At 40.1% G+C, this 15,461-nt stretch overlaps 1 protein-coding gene across 1 annotated transcript in view; it reads left to right on the top strand.

The window, feature by feature from the left end:
* The window catches only part of LOC308139051 (rho GTPase-activating protein 26-like), a 75,188-nt gene that overhangs the window by 26,699 nt on the left and 33,028 nt on the right, over positions 1-15,461 (top strand). The window contains exons 2-4 of the mRNA XM_080508373.1: positions 10,183-10,278; positions 12,212-12,273; positions 12,601-12,672. Coding sequence (XP_080364499.1) covers positions 10,183-10,278; positions 12,212-12,273; positions 12,601-12,672 — 230 coding nt within the window. The remainder of the gene's footprint in view (positions 1-10,182; positions 10,279-12,211; positions 12,274-12,600; positions 12,673-15,461) is intronic.

Below are 15,461 nucleotides of genomic sequence, written 5' to 3'. Positions count from 1 at the left end.
AATGTGAATGTGTAAGGGGATCCGCATTCACAGCCAGATTTGACCTTAATCACCCCTGATATGGTCCAACATGGCCCAATAAATATCGTAGAGCCGGGATGTGATATGCGACAATTTGCCCCCACAAAGCCAGTGTCCCATTAAACTGACTGAGCAGACGGGACAGACAAAATGTGACCTTTGACCTCTGCCCCCCCCCAACTTGCATTCACCATGGCAACAGCGAGAAGAAGCCATCTCCACTTCCTCGCCTTTCTCTCACCCACTTTCTCTGCTTCTGTGTGTTTTTCTTGCTGTGAAAGTAGGTTTCCTCTCCGCCAAATGTCAAACTGACCTTGTATTCGACCGGAAAGCCTGCCAGTGCACCGACATTTGTACTCAAGCCTTTTTGTACGTTCACTTTCTTTCTTTTGTTCTTGATAAAGTTGCTGAGCAGACATCTGTGCTTTAGTTGAGTTATGAAAACCCCTGTGCAAACATTACCATGGGTCTAAACTCACAAGGTTTAAGTGGATCGTGTCTGTCATTTTACAGCTATATTTATGTTTGACACTCCTGCCCTCTCCATTGGTTATATTTTTCCTGTGTTTACCTCCGTCTCCCACATACGCACACACTTTCGTTTCCATCACACCCGAGGACTTTACATCCCCGTATGCTCATTTCCTGAAGACGTACTTTAACCCAAACAATAATGACTACTCGCTCACCTTTGACCTTAACCTCAACTTAAACTTGTGCTCATGTTCGACAGAGTCTGCTCCCTGAATTGACAGGATTTGAACTTCATATTAACTTGTTTTTTTGTCCCTGATGGGAAGTAACACTTTGACAATGTGACTGTCAATATATATATTGTACTTGCATACATGTAGTTGCCTATTTATAAAGTTATGATAATACTATTTTCGACCATCTATTACTTTCAAACATCTGTTCGGGGGGTTACCCAACTATTTATCGCACTATAAAACTATCAAAATAATATTTATGTTTTTAAATATACTCTAAAAAATCATATCACTGCTTTCTTCTCACTTATTTGAGACAATGGCAGTGTTTTTCCCATCCCAGTGTCAGGTGGTTCAATCCATATATTTGAATCTTTTATACTGTCCTCAGACAAGAAGCTAAACTTTTTTTTTTTTTTACACTCTGGTGTGTGAGTGTGGCTGCTGTCAGCATCTTATTAACTTAGTAACTTATTATGTCATGCACACTGAAACTGCTGTTGTGATAAAACTGCCCTTCAGAACAAGTGTAATTTACAAACTTTACTTAAATAAAAAAAAAAAACCTTTCTTCTCTCCCTTTCTTCTCTAAATACATCTAAAGAGCTATTCTGTTTAGCTAAAACTCATCTGTATTTTGAAAGACAAGGTGTCTTTTCCTGTACTTTACTTTAGACTCCCAGCTTATAGAAAAGAGCGTTTCTGGACAAGGCATGGTCAAATCTCAAGTTCCACACAGCCATTTTTTAATTTTCAAAGAAAAAACAAATATCACGAAGGAGAAGCATGCAGTGTGCTTAATTGCACACTCACACAAAAACGTTTTCAGTTTATCTGTGTTTTGCAGTTGTACTCAGAATAAAAGAATTGGAATGAGGGTTTAAGATCCTGTTGACATGAGAATGATCTGCCGGAAACTGTATCACATCTGCATTTTCTTTATATTTTCTTTTATTTCACATGGAAGATTACTGGTCACAAAGTCGGTACAACACTGGAAAGCCTGCAAGTACGAGTCGTGGGAGCTAGCTGACATTCTCTTTCTCTTACAAAACAGAGAAAGTTGTTCTAATTTAAACTGTACAAAATGGTACCACTCGAGAACAGTCTACACTGTCTTGAGATTTCTCTGTCTTTCTGTACCATTGAGTCTGCAAAGTCCTCTCCATGCTTGGCTGCTGGGTCATGTAAAGAATCAGATGAGGAGACTGAGATCTGCCTTTGTCTTCACAGATGAATAGCATGCGTGTGTGTGTGTGTGTGTGTGTGTGTGTGTGTGTGTGTGTGTGTGTGTGTGTGTGTGTGTGTGTGTGTGTGTGTGTGTGTGTGTGTGTGTGTGTGTGTGTGTGTGTGTGTGTGTGTGTGTGTGTGTGTGTGTGTGCGTGTGTGTGTCCCACTTTATGAATAGGGTTTCTATACACATGCTCATGGAACAAAGCTACTGCAGAGTCCCAGCTCCTGCTGGATATCCTGTTGATATCACACAGGCCCATTCTTTTGACTGTGCGTGAGTGTGAATGTGTGGTGCTGCGTTAACACACATAGCGGTCGTTGTCGTGCTGCTGCTACATGGCCGTGGCTAATTAGAGATGCCTTCTGTGCATCTTACAGTGCTACATGTGTGAGTGAGTATGTTTCCCAGCAATTTGAGAGTTAAATATTTCATTCCAGTGGTATTTGTGTGACTCTCCTTTAAATGACATTGTCAAACTGTGGATTGAACACGTGACAGGCACATTTAAGGTTTACTTTGTCCACAGTTTTACCACGGAAGGTCCATGTGATGCTACAGAGCTATACAGATGTCCAGAGATGAGAAAACGGGTCATTATTTTCCTTTTGTGCTTCTGTAAATCTTTTCATCACGATTCCTTGTTTCAAAATATCTATCATCCATCATAAGTGTGAGTTATTCCAGTGAGTGTGTTCTGAAATCACCAGTTATGGTTTTACATGGTAATATGACAACAGTTACTTGGCCAATAAATAAACTGTGTGGATCAGGGATAGACATTGATATTTCAACAGCTGAACAACCCTGTGTGGAAAAGGGTCAAAGCCTCTGAAATGTCAGCGATGCAGTCAACTTGAACCTGAACCGCTGTGCACTTTGTCTTTACTGTGAACCTTTTGAAAGGCCAAATCTGCAGACACAAATGCATCAAACATGATATGTCAGTCTTGCACCATCTGTTGCAATTGTTTAACCTTCTTTCATGATTTGAAACTCAGTCATCCAGGTCATGGTATCATCCAAGCTTGGCATTATTATGCTCTGATAAAACCTCCCGTATGGATGAGAAATGTCTTCAAAACAACACAAGACACATAGACGGAGAATCTCCACAGACACATGGACTCTCAATTCATTCAATTACAAAGTTGTGGAACAATGTCAGAGACATGTCTTCAACAAGACTCCCATGCGTCTGCAGGGAACAAGGCCAAAATCAGCATAAAGGGCCTGTCAGTTCTGGCCCTCAAGTGACGCAGCATTAAGAACAAGCATGACTTCGTGCTGGAAACCATTGCATGGGCAGAGGAACGCTTCCAGATTCCAAGTTGAAGCTGTATTGTGCATATCAGAGAACAACGCTTGTTTTTAAAACATCCAAACGGAAAACAGTCCTGTGGTCAGATGAATTAAACTGTGAATATTGTATGTCTATAAAGTGGGCACAGCATGTCCTGCAGACTGAAACGTTAAGAAACCTTATTGCTTGTTACTAGCTCACACTTCAAAATCCTGCATCTCACAGTGTTTGGACTAATATTGGTGCTGTTAGATTTATTTGGGCGCTGAACTGGCCGAGCTCTCGTGCAGAAAATTCACAATAGAAAACATAAATCCTCAGATGAGAGACGAATCTATTTACATTTGTTTCTCAAGAATCCAACATTTGGTGTTCTGATTTCCCAAATTTCTACAAATTGAAGAAAAAGACTTTGCATGCAAAACCATGTAAACAAAGAACGGCTGTAACTTTTTTTTGAATTATGTCACTGTCACCAAATTCAAATTTTGTTAGCTTCTACTTAATAGGTGGCATGTTGTACAAGTCGTCATGGGATCCTTGCTGCCTGTTTATATTTACGTTCTACACATCGTCGAAACCTTCTTGGGTCTGGGAGTTATTTTCAAATGATGGCAGAAAAGTACATATTGCTAACAGGCATTGTTTCAGACACAATTGTTACTTCATCTTGTCTGCTGTGGTTGATTCTGTCATCAGAAGGACGTGCAGGAAAAGAAGCACGACAGGAATCCTGTCCTGTAAGTGTGAGAGACGAGGGGAGGAGAGGACAGACTGGCAAGTGTCAGCAAGGTCACTTATTTTTAGTTATTCTGTCCTCCGGTGTCTTCCTGCCTGGGCGCGCACACACACACACACACACACACACACACACACACACACACACACACACACACACACACACACACACACACACACACACACACACACACACACACACACACACACACACACACACACACACTGAAAGAAAAGCATCATTGATGTGTTCTGCATGTGGCAGCTCCTAACAGCGGGCCTGATTTTTCTTTTACATCTGTTGAATGCATATTCAACATACTTGACATATTTCCTGTCAAATGGTCACTTTTTATCCCATAAACAAAAGACCCACGCAGCAGAACCACTGATGTCGCAGCACAGGCGACTTGTGATTCAGTTATGCTTGTGTCATTTCTTTTTGCATCTAAACAGCTCAGAGTTTGGGTAAATGCAGCCAATGTAATTTGGAATGATTCACTTCACCAAGAACATGAAGCAACATGTTCTTTTGATTCCCCATTTGAAGCGTTGGGAAGAATATAGTCTGCAATGCCACTGAGAAACAGCATTAACCGATTACTGCTCGGGACTTTGTAATGCAGTTTAATGACTGGTTTGTCTGATCTTATTAGTTGTTACATTTGTTGCACACACACATGTACACACAGACACAGACACACACACACACGCACACACATGGTTGTAGAACTAAAATGTGTTTGAAGTGCCTGCTTTTGCAAAATATTTCACCAAACTCCGGTTTACTAAAGGTTTGCCTCTTTAATTCAGAGCTAACTTAGTCCTCCTGACAGCATCATGAGAGCTGTCCCACCGTAAGGAGTATTAACATTAGTTTGTATTATTTGCCGTACCTGAGATTCATTAGTGGTCTTAAATCAGCATTATCTTTATTTGAGCTGTCCATTTGCAATTTCCTAGTATATGTCACTGCTATTTGTGCATGAATCTGTTTCAAGAGCTTCTACCATCTTGGTAATAGAGCATCTTCCGATTACAAAGTGATGCGTCTTCAGCTTCACACCAACAGTAGAAATACAATACAACTCTGCCTACTGCATATTTTTCAGACGTAATGCACAAGCTACTTTCCCAAGTCGTTCAGTATGTGCTCTACATATAAAAGGGCCTCATGTAATCACATAGTAATTTCAAGTAATATGTACTACTACATTGCATTATTGGGGTATTAGTGTGTTATAATGGGGTGTGATGGCTGCTATTAGACATTGACTTGTTTCTTCAACATAATGTGCTTAAACTGACTCAAATAATTTTGTCAGTATGTTACGTGATACTTTGAGTGATTTCTTTAACCTTTCCCTCCTACGTGTTTATTAATTACAGACATTGGTTAACTATCATTTAACCTTCTGCGTGTGAATTAAGCTGCTGCAATCAAAGCGATACCATAAATGGTAAAGCATTGCTGCTTGCTGAATCTGTGAGTGTGACGAGTCTTGTACTTCTGTGAAAACGTGTCATGTGATTTTTTCGTCCTCTTCTTGGTTTTACAGTAATTCATTTGTGTTGGCAAGATCTTACCCAGGCATATTAGCCAACAATCTGGCTTTGATTTAAAAACTCTGATTTGAGCAAGCTAAGAGCCTTTCTTTGGGCTGACGTGTGGCCACAAATGTCATTGTTGCCAGCATCTATCAAGAAGGCCTGCGGGGATTAAGCACATGCTATTATATACATGATGTATTTGGATATATGAGCCAGCAAAAAGAGATTATATTACCTCATCACACCGTTTGCCAAAATGTACAATATAACACTCAAAAGGCTTGTAAGCTAAACACAAATGCCTGTGAGTTTATTTTAACACTGTGTTAAATGATTAAATCCAAAGTCACGACTTCAAGGCAGAATAAAGTCAATACACTATGTGGCATGTAAATACAGCATAAACATTAATTTTGTTGAATACAACTGTCAGGCCTCTGACCAGCAATCACATGCACAATAAGGTAAGGTACTTGCATTAAACTCAACATATCTGGTTCATATCTGCTTGATCAAATCAGCCTGTTTTATAACAGCGTCCGTGTAGTAGAATATAAGCCATTGTATTCCAAGTAGACACTTAAAAAAAAAAAAAAAAAGTTGTAAACCATATCCAGAATAAGATACTTAAAAACAAAGAACAGTGTTTTATACAGATGACTCAGCTCTTTCATTATTAGCTGACAATACTCAGGTTTGTTATTTTGGTTCCTGTGTGCCACTGTCAGAATGAAGGTCTTTATTGTAGCGATGCTTGTTAGCAATAGATCTTATACCATTGGAAACCTGAACAGTGCCTGTTGTGTTTAAAAAAAATAAATAAAAAAAATTATTCATTTCAGGCATGTCACATTTAATACATTTTGTGCAATCACATACATATCTAATATTTATATACACAGGCAGATCCAAAGATATATACACACCATTTGATGTTATTAAATAAATAAATAATATCTTATGAAAGTATAGTTATATAAAAAAAAAAAGAAATATATATATGTTTAATTAGACCCACACATACTTATTAACATACATGCATACACACACACATATGCAGTACATATCTCATATATCTGAGTAATACGCCTGAAAAGGGGTAGGAAGAAGTACTTATTCATCTCGTCGACCAAACAAGAGTCGACTGCAAAGAAATCCCACAAAGCCCTGCTGCTAATCCCACAAATGCATGCTCCTCCACACAAATGTGGCACCATTTATAAAGGACATCATCAGGATTTGTAATGGTACATGTCTTATTGCCAGAAGTACAAAAAAATGTATGTGCAGTTTATGGGCAACATTTTTAACCAAGAATGTTTGTTGAATTTATGTATTTGGAACTATTTTGTGACTTCATCAATGAGAGATGGCATGCTGTTCAGCGTTAATGAATTGAATCATGTTTTCTTTCGCTGTGAGGCCTAATAGTATCCTAACTTGTTTTCATGGACGCTACATTGATTTTACTCTGTTACAAAACCCGACATAGACCAAAAGCCAATAACTGTGTTATGTAAGCAACCTCTGAACAGGAAGCCACGGTTACTTTTGCTGTTTTCTTTAATCATGACAAGTACAACATGACCTGCAACAAAACCTTAGCATGAGAAGACATTCAGCGTAATAGACACAAATTAGGGGAATCTACAAATGAGAAAGGAAATGGAACAAAACTCCTCTATCACAACATCTGGTAAAGGCATTTTAAGCTAATTATACAGTTGTGTATTAATGTGTTTATTTATTAATACCCTTCTGTTTAACCAGGCTTTGGCCTGTGGTTGATTTGAGATATTTTCAAAAGCGAGCGCTCGGTGTTCGGCTGGAGCCAGGGTGAAGAAGTTAACAACAATGGGCACGTTTCACTTACCAGGTGCTGAGAGGAGCTGTCAGTGTCAGGAAGGAGAAAACACATCGGTCAGAAAGGAGAAGGAAGGAAAACGGAGGCCAAAAATAAGAAAGCAGAGACCTCGGGGCGAAAGTGAGAGTGTAGAAGGAGATACAGTTATGTGTTGCTGCCGGACACGTACGCTTACACAACTGCTGCCAGTGTTGGATTTGATTCCCACCGAGGCCACCCATGCTGAAAATATTGCTACAATAGAGAACCGATAAAAACAGATATTAAAGAGTGGCTGCGTTAATTGTCAAAATTACAATGTAATACTGACAATTCTTAGACTATTTGTTGCAATTATTGCTGCAGATGTTAAAGATCAACGTATTCCAGATTGAGGAAAGTGTGTTTAATGCTGTATCTTTATTTGTAATGTGTATTTCATTGGAGTGTAAATGGAAGTAACTTGCATTGTAAAGCACTTTGGGAGCCGTTACTCAGTGGAAATGTGATATATGAGTTTACCTCCATTTAATATTTGACCCTTTTTCTTTCTTCATTTCCTTGACTTCATCTCTTTTTCAAGCTTTGTACAGCAGACCCAAAACAATTCAACATATCTCTCTATTTACTCTCTTTACTCCTTAATATAGTTTCCTTTTATGAAATCTTCATTTTCAGTTAAGCCACCATTGTTAGACTATGTTCTCTGACTTTAAGACTCAATATTTCTTTGAGCCGAGCCTTCTGACTTTAAAGCTGCATAGAATGAACAGCTGTTTATTAAAAATTGTTAGTGGGATTCTTTATAGGAGCTTATTTTTCTGTCTCTTTACAAGTTGTAACATCAACAAAAACTGTTGGTAATCGGCTACGTGTACTTGCACATATTGGATATATAATATCAGCAATTTTGTTTACGATATATTTTCCAGTCTAATATTAATATTCCATTGTAGGAAAGTCATGGTTTATATGTTTTTCAAGAACAATTAAAATGAATGGCATATAGCCTGTTGGTTTTGCTTTCCAACTCCACTAAAGTCGGTCATTTGTTTTCATTGTGTTTTGACATTGTGAAAAAAAATTATGGGTTTTAGGAATACTGCTGGGAGAACAACAGTATTTATTTATCCTTACTGGACACTGACTGATGCTGTAAAACCGTAGTATATCTTTCAATGTTTGAGTGCGGTCTCATTTTGCTCATACCTTCGTTATTCTGATGACACAGAGCCACTGTGACTCACTTCTCTGCAGGTCTGAGTCAGTAGAAAGAAAGTTTGTGTGTGTGTGTGTGTGTGTGTGTGTGTGTGTGTGTGTGTGTGTGTGTGTGTGTGTGTGTGTGTGTGCGTGTGTGTGTGCGTGCGTGTGCGTGAGTGCGAGCGTGCGTGCGTGTATATTTATTACTGTTGTGGGGAATGGAATCTCTTAACGCTCTCACATCATGGCGACTGGACTCAAAAACCAAATGCCCACAAGCACAATCTTAAAAGTCCTAAGTGAAGACATGCTTTAATCTTGGGGTTAAGGATTAAGTTGATAAAGTTAGTCATGGTTGAGTTTAGCGCAGGTCTGCGGGAAACGCATGCAAGTCAATGCTATGCCACTGAAAGGCAACAAAACACAATGTGTGTGCGTGCCAACATGTGTGCTTTCCTGGCAGCACAGGCAGGAGCGGCAAGGCCTGTGTTTCATTTCTCCGACTGGCACAGATCTGCACGGAGGACCTGTGGTATTTACATGAACATGGGCAATTACTCTTTGTCCGTCTTCTGTCTCTACACTCAATGTCCTTTCCCTGACTCCCATCTTGCTTTCCACATGACTCCTCTTCTCTCTGTGTCCTTGTCTGGATTTCATTTGAAATTTCTGACTGCAGTTTATAAAATGTCAGCAAATGCACATTTGCTTATGCAGCTTTTGTGCAGATCACCCCTCCCCCCCTTTTATTTTCCCTGGAAATGCGAGATTTCCCTGACCACATCAAGCTTTCTTTAACTATTTCCACAATCTTTGTTATTTGAAAACTATATTTCCTCTCTCTATTGTGTTAATGAGAGTTCTATCTCTGTTTGAATGTGCTCTTCTTGAACATGTGCTTTGTGGGAACGTCTCTTTTGTTGTATGTCTCCATCCTGGTCCTCCTACTCATTCATATATAGCTGACCCGGTCCAACCCAGCAACAGGAAATGTCATAATAACGGTGACCCCCGCTCTGAGTATAAAATGCAGGGGAAGCCAAACTTGTGAGAGTGTGTCTCCTAGGAGCTTTTAGCACCTCATGTATTATTTGAAAGGTATGCAGTTGTCCAGAGCTTTCTCACTGCCTCGCTTGGTTAATGTGACTCGGATTTAATGGTGCTTTTCGAACAGTTCACCACAAATGCACACACGTCTACACACACACACACACACACGCACGCACGCACACACGCACACAAAGCTTTTGTACAAATGCAAAGAGCTGTCAGTCTCCACCACCAGCACCACAGGGGGACTACTCGTGGTCTCCACCTTTAGACTCTCTCCACTCAGCCTCACTTTCACTAACTGCATAAATGCGCACAATCAGAGCAAAGAGATATTCTCATACATGGATGCTTTACATGTTTAATAACCTTAGTTCAGAGTGAGAATGGGATCATTTCTATGAGAGTGTGCAGCCTGTGGCTGAGCCATTATAAAAGCTCCAGACAGTATGAGGTGTACGAAACAGAAAAAACAAAGTATATGTGACCCAATCCATTAACCTGCCCCCCCCCCCCCCCCCCCATATTTTCTCAGGTCTGTCAACAGCCAAGAGGAAGTTTGCCGACTCGCTGAACGAGTTTAAATTCCAGTGTATCGGAGATGCTGAGACTGACGATGAGATATGCATAGGTAAGCATGCTGCTATGAAACCAAATACATTACGTACTGAAAGCTTTTGAATAGAAGGCAGGAACTAATGTGTCATTTGTTGTCACCGAAATAGAGCGGTTTTATTAGCACTGAATCAAAAGCCGGGTTTATTTCCAGTGCAGCTGCAGAGAAAGAGAGAGACCCTTATTATGCATCTCTTCCGAGTATATTGTTTTCATAAATATAAGAACTCCTCCTGTCATAAATGAAACTTTTAGTGGCAAGGCAGCAGGTTTTTTTTTTGGGGGGGGGGGCTATAATTCATTTATTGTTAAATATCACTTTGTAAACCTAAACATGATTGGAATCTATTTGCATTCACATCAACTGTCTTTCAACTACTTTTTATTTCCAATAACTAGTAAAGAGAAGTTTGGTGAAACAAGAAATGACAAATTTACAGACAACTAAGAGTTGAATAAATACACACTGTGTGCATAGGGAGAACATGCACATTTGTAAATAGAAAAGCTCAGAAGTCTTAAACTGAGGGGATTCTCACACAAGAACAACTGTGTATTTATTTCTTCAGCAATTCACAAACTGTATATTTTGATTGCTCACATAATCTACGCAGCCTTGATTGCTGTGTCAAAAAAAAGCCTGTTCCTCACTGTTGCTGATGTTAACAAGTCACTGCTTTCTCATGAGTTAAAAAAAAAAAAATGAATGCAGACTACACCCGAATATGTAACTTTGTATTATAGCTGTATGGTATCGATTCCATGAGGTCATGTGGGTTGTTGTAAGACCCTGCTGTGTGAGCCGTCACACCCTCTCATGTCTGTGCAGGCTGCAGCTCTTCAGTGGTCTGACCCACCCGCCACTGTTGTTTAACTGTCCCCGGCTATCTTTCCTGAACAGCTTGCAGCTCGGCCGGACTGACCACAGCCCTGTTGTTTTTAGGATATTCGCAGCCACAGTCATGTCAAAATGGATTTTCTTCCCCTTAATACAATGATGATTTTTGTAATCGTGTAGTAGCTTGAAGTGAGATAACTTTGGTCAAATCTGTTTGGTTGTAGGGGTCATCACAGAGAAAATACAGATCAACAGACCGCGATACACTCTCACATTTACGCCTGTGGGCAATTTAGAGTCACCGAAAAACCTCAAGTACATATTTTTGGACTGTCAATAACTAGAGAACAACCATGTCATATCGAGGCTGCATCAATACAAAAGACCAACTGTGCATTCTCTGCAAATTCAAACAGACAGACTTAAATATGAAGTAAAAGTGTTATTTCGGATTCATTTACAAGAATTCCATTGAATTTAAAGTCCCACTTATTTCATTTAAGAAAGCCCCCCCCCCCCCCCCCCCCCCCCGATCCTGAGATCGAGCTCGAGGTCAATTAAATCTCACTCTTCATGCTCAAATATGTGATTTTGAATTTTTTTTTAATATCTCAATAATCATGCCACAGATGCATGTCGTCTTCTATCGATACATTCATCCTGTCTGAAGAGTAAAGTGTTTGTGTGTGTGTGTGTGTGTGTGTGTGTGTGTGTGTGTGTGTGTGTGTGTGTGTGTGTGTGTGTGTGTGTGTGTGTGTGTGTGTGTGTGTGTGTGTGTGTAAAGTGTTGGAAGAGGTCGCAGAGAAATGAAGTGGAAACTCTGACCCAAACAATGTAGCCATGTCTGGCTCGCCGGTGTGCAGGGAAACAAGGCTGTGTTCACTTTCAGAGCGCCATAGAAACAAAGACTCTAAATTGTGGTTTTATTTCCAGTTAATTACTCCGCTATGTCATGAGTTCAGAAACATTTCTGAGTTGGCCAGAAGCAGAAGCAAAGCACCGTCATTTTCCTTGCGTCAACTTTATTCCTTGTCACCGTTAGACGGAGCTCTGTTTAACATAGCAGCTCTTGCTTCTCCTTTTTCTTTCCACCTGTCCCGGCCCGCTTTAGCCAAGTCGCTCCAGGAGTTTGCAGCAGTCCTACAGAACCTGGAGGATGAGAGGACACGGATGGTGAGCAGTCCAAACAAATATGTAACACAATGTATATTATTGTCGTTTTCTACTGAGTGGTCACGGTTTAGTACTTTTTAACCTATAAGGTAAGCTAGAAGCTTTGCTCATTGCGTAAAAACAGTATTTTAATAGTCTTACCACATATTCCTGTGCCCCTAAGAGCTGCTACTTTTTATATATTAATTTTGTTCAAGTTGAATCTCTAAGTTTACTAATTTCTTCACACACTGCTTAAAAGATCAAATGTATTCTTGCTCGTCTCAATTTCATACACGTGTGTGTTTTTGTTTGGTTTTTTTGCCACTATGCATGGCTTCCCCGTAGATCGAGAATGCCAGTGATGTGTTGATTATGCCACTGGAGCGGTTCAGGAAGGAGCAGATAAGTGCTGCCAAGGTAAGAAGAGCTACAGCTGCTGGACGGACGGCAGAAATGACTTTCACTGTACAAGTGCTGCGACTGAGTATCAATGTGTGTATGTGTTGGTGATGATGACGCATCAATCAACGTTGTGCTTTTAGTGCATTTGCAGATGCTGGAGGCGCTCTGGCAGCCACGGTGCCCTTCAAATACACAGCCAGTAATACTACTTTACATGACGTTTGCAGTCGCTTCAACGTTTTGTCCAACGCATGACATTAATGGTCTCTGGTTTAAAAAAAATGTCATACAAAGTCATACAAAATCATTATTTTCTCATTAATGAAATAAATCAATGAAAAATGATGCATGAAACATAGACACCTTAACCTTCAGTAGTAAAAACATAAACATAACTATTTATAAATCAATATGTAAGTATAGATATACAGAAATACAGAAATGAATACACATTCCAGCATCTATCGATGTATAATATCCATCACTTGACTCAGTTGACACACTCCTCAACCTCCCTGGTTGTGACCTTGAAAGGATTTATGAAAGTAAGTCGTGCAGCGGCGGCCACTCATGGCGAGAAGGGAGGCGCTCTGTGACGACGTCGGCATGTTGTCCTTGTGCCTTCGTTGAATTTCATTCCATTGTCCAGTCTGTGTTTGTGGTGGAAGTGTAGAGTCTGAATGTGTGTGGTTGTCTGTGTCTTTGTGTTTTGCTCCTTGATGGACTGGTGGCGGTGATGTGTCGTATTCAAGGTGTAGAAGGTGAACGGCTGTGTACACAAACACTTTCCAGTATTTCTTGCTCAGCTCAGGGTCATTCTCCTCTCTTGTGATTAGAGTCCGTCAAGGCATGAACCGCCACTGAATGACCTGGATAGGGGATTAAAAATACATAATGCTTTCATAAATCAGTTATTGCCACTGAAGTGGGGGTCTCATAGGTCAGCTGGATACCCTCAGGGCAGGGTTGGTGTTACTGAACCAGCTTAGGAAGCATCTATTTTCATAAATTCTGGAAATACCGAACATGATTCTATTTGCCTTCTTCTGTTTTGTCCTGGGTTGAAAAGCTATAAAGTCTTCATGTAACGATAAATAAGACACTGCATTTTTGGGTAATCCCACCCCCTGTGTCTTAAATATTCCACGTTTCAATGATTTTAATCTTCTTATTGCTGTTCATTGAGTACAGTCATCAGCAGTAGAGCCTAGATGAGTAGCTGCAGGGGTTCCCCTGATACATCCAGTATTAAATGAGTTATCAGTACATAGTCTATAATCCCTCCACCCCCAGGTTGGTCATTGTCTGATTTTGACGAGGTTGGTCCGATTAAGATGTGGACGTATAATCTGTGCCGTTAGGTCACCATGAGCGATGTATGTACTAATCCTAGTTTAGCCTTAAAAGAACTGGGAATATCTTTACTTGGCACAGTTTCACCTTGTCCTGAAGCTCCAGAGCTGGCATCGCTTGAGCTCGACTGGTGTTGAGCCAGATTTAGAGTGAGCTAATGAACAATTTAAAAATAAAAGGTCTCAAAATACATGCAGCATTACACACAATGGGAAAAACAGTGAAGTCAACATGTACTGTGAGGGTATAGCTGAAGAATATAGTGTTGCTAAAGTAATTTGATTGGTTCTTTCTGACGACAAAGTTTGTATCTGCAAATCCTTTGGTAGAATAACAGCTTGCTCTGTGTGAAACACAAAGGGTTGACGACATGATGAGCTCAGCGGGCGATTTGGCCTCCACCGGTGCATAACTCAGGCCCATGCAAAACAAAAAGAAATCGAAGGAGTGCATACTTTCTTTATTATTGTCAATGGAGTAAAATAAATGACGTGACTGTTTACAAGAAGTGTCGTGCGCTGAACTGCATGCATAAGCCATCAGGGAAGGATGACGTGATGCTTGGCGTTACTGCAACCTCCAAGTCACTGTGGAGTCAAACGTGATGTTGCTGTGATGAGTCAACCTGGTGGTAGATCTGGATTTTAAAAAAAACCAACACTGCTTCATTGCAAATTTCATTGTGGAAAAAGGTTTAAAATCGAATCTGTCCATACTGTGGAGACACTGCCATCTGCTGGTTGTGATTAGATGTTTCTTAAATTACATTTAAATGCATTTTATACTATTTTATCAATACAAAATTGTTGAGTTATAGTTTGTTTTGTAATATGCCGAGCAAATGAATGGGAGAATTGTGTTTTAACTCACAAATTCCTTTTACAAGTACATATCTATGAAAGTATATATCAAATCCACGATAAGGCACACAGAGGAGTGGGCTGCAGTAGGAGTCATTAGAGGTCTATGGTCATTTCCACAGAGAATTATGAAAAATCAAAGAGGCAGACTTTGAACAGAGACCTTGTTGTTTGGAGGAGCATTCATCATTCCTGATGCATTCTGCAGCTGCTGTCTCTCCCTCCTCGGGCCCAGAGGACCCGGATTGTTGTTGAAACCGTCGTGGCAATGCACCGCAACCATCCTACACTGTGCACCATATGATTATTTCCTCCATTCCGACATAAGCACAATCAAGATAAAAATAAAATGGGATAATTAAATAAACATTTGGCTCATTGGTCTGCACACAGAGCTCGGTGTGCCTTTATTGGACTAAGCAGAACTAAAGCATTGCAAGTAGAGGTTTTACTTGTATTAAAGTCTGACGTTTGCATCTTTGATCTATGTTCCACCTTTTTGAGCCCAGTGCAGGAGTTATATTTCAGTTAAAAAATCAGCAGTTTTCTTTGTTTCAATCATAGATTTTATTTTTACAGAGTCAACTCGCC

The sequence above is a fragment of the Blennius ocellaris genome (genome assembly GCF_963422515.1).
Source record: "Blennius ocellaris genome assembly, chromosome: 14".
In the NCBI taxonomy this organism is placed as follows: Eukaryota; Metazoa; Chordata; class Actinopteri; order Blenniiformes; family Blenniidae; genus Blennius; species Blennius ocellaris.
This window is presented reverse-complemented; position numbering and strand designations above follow the sequence as displayed.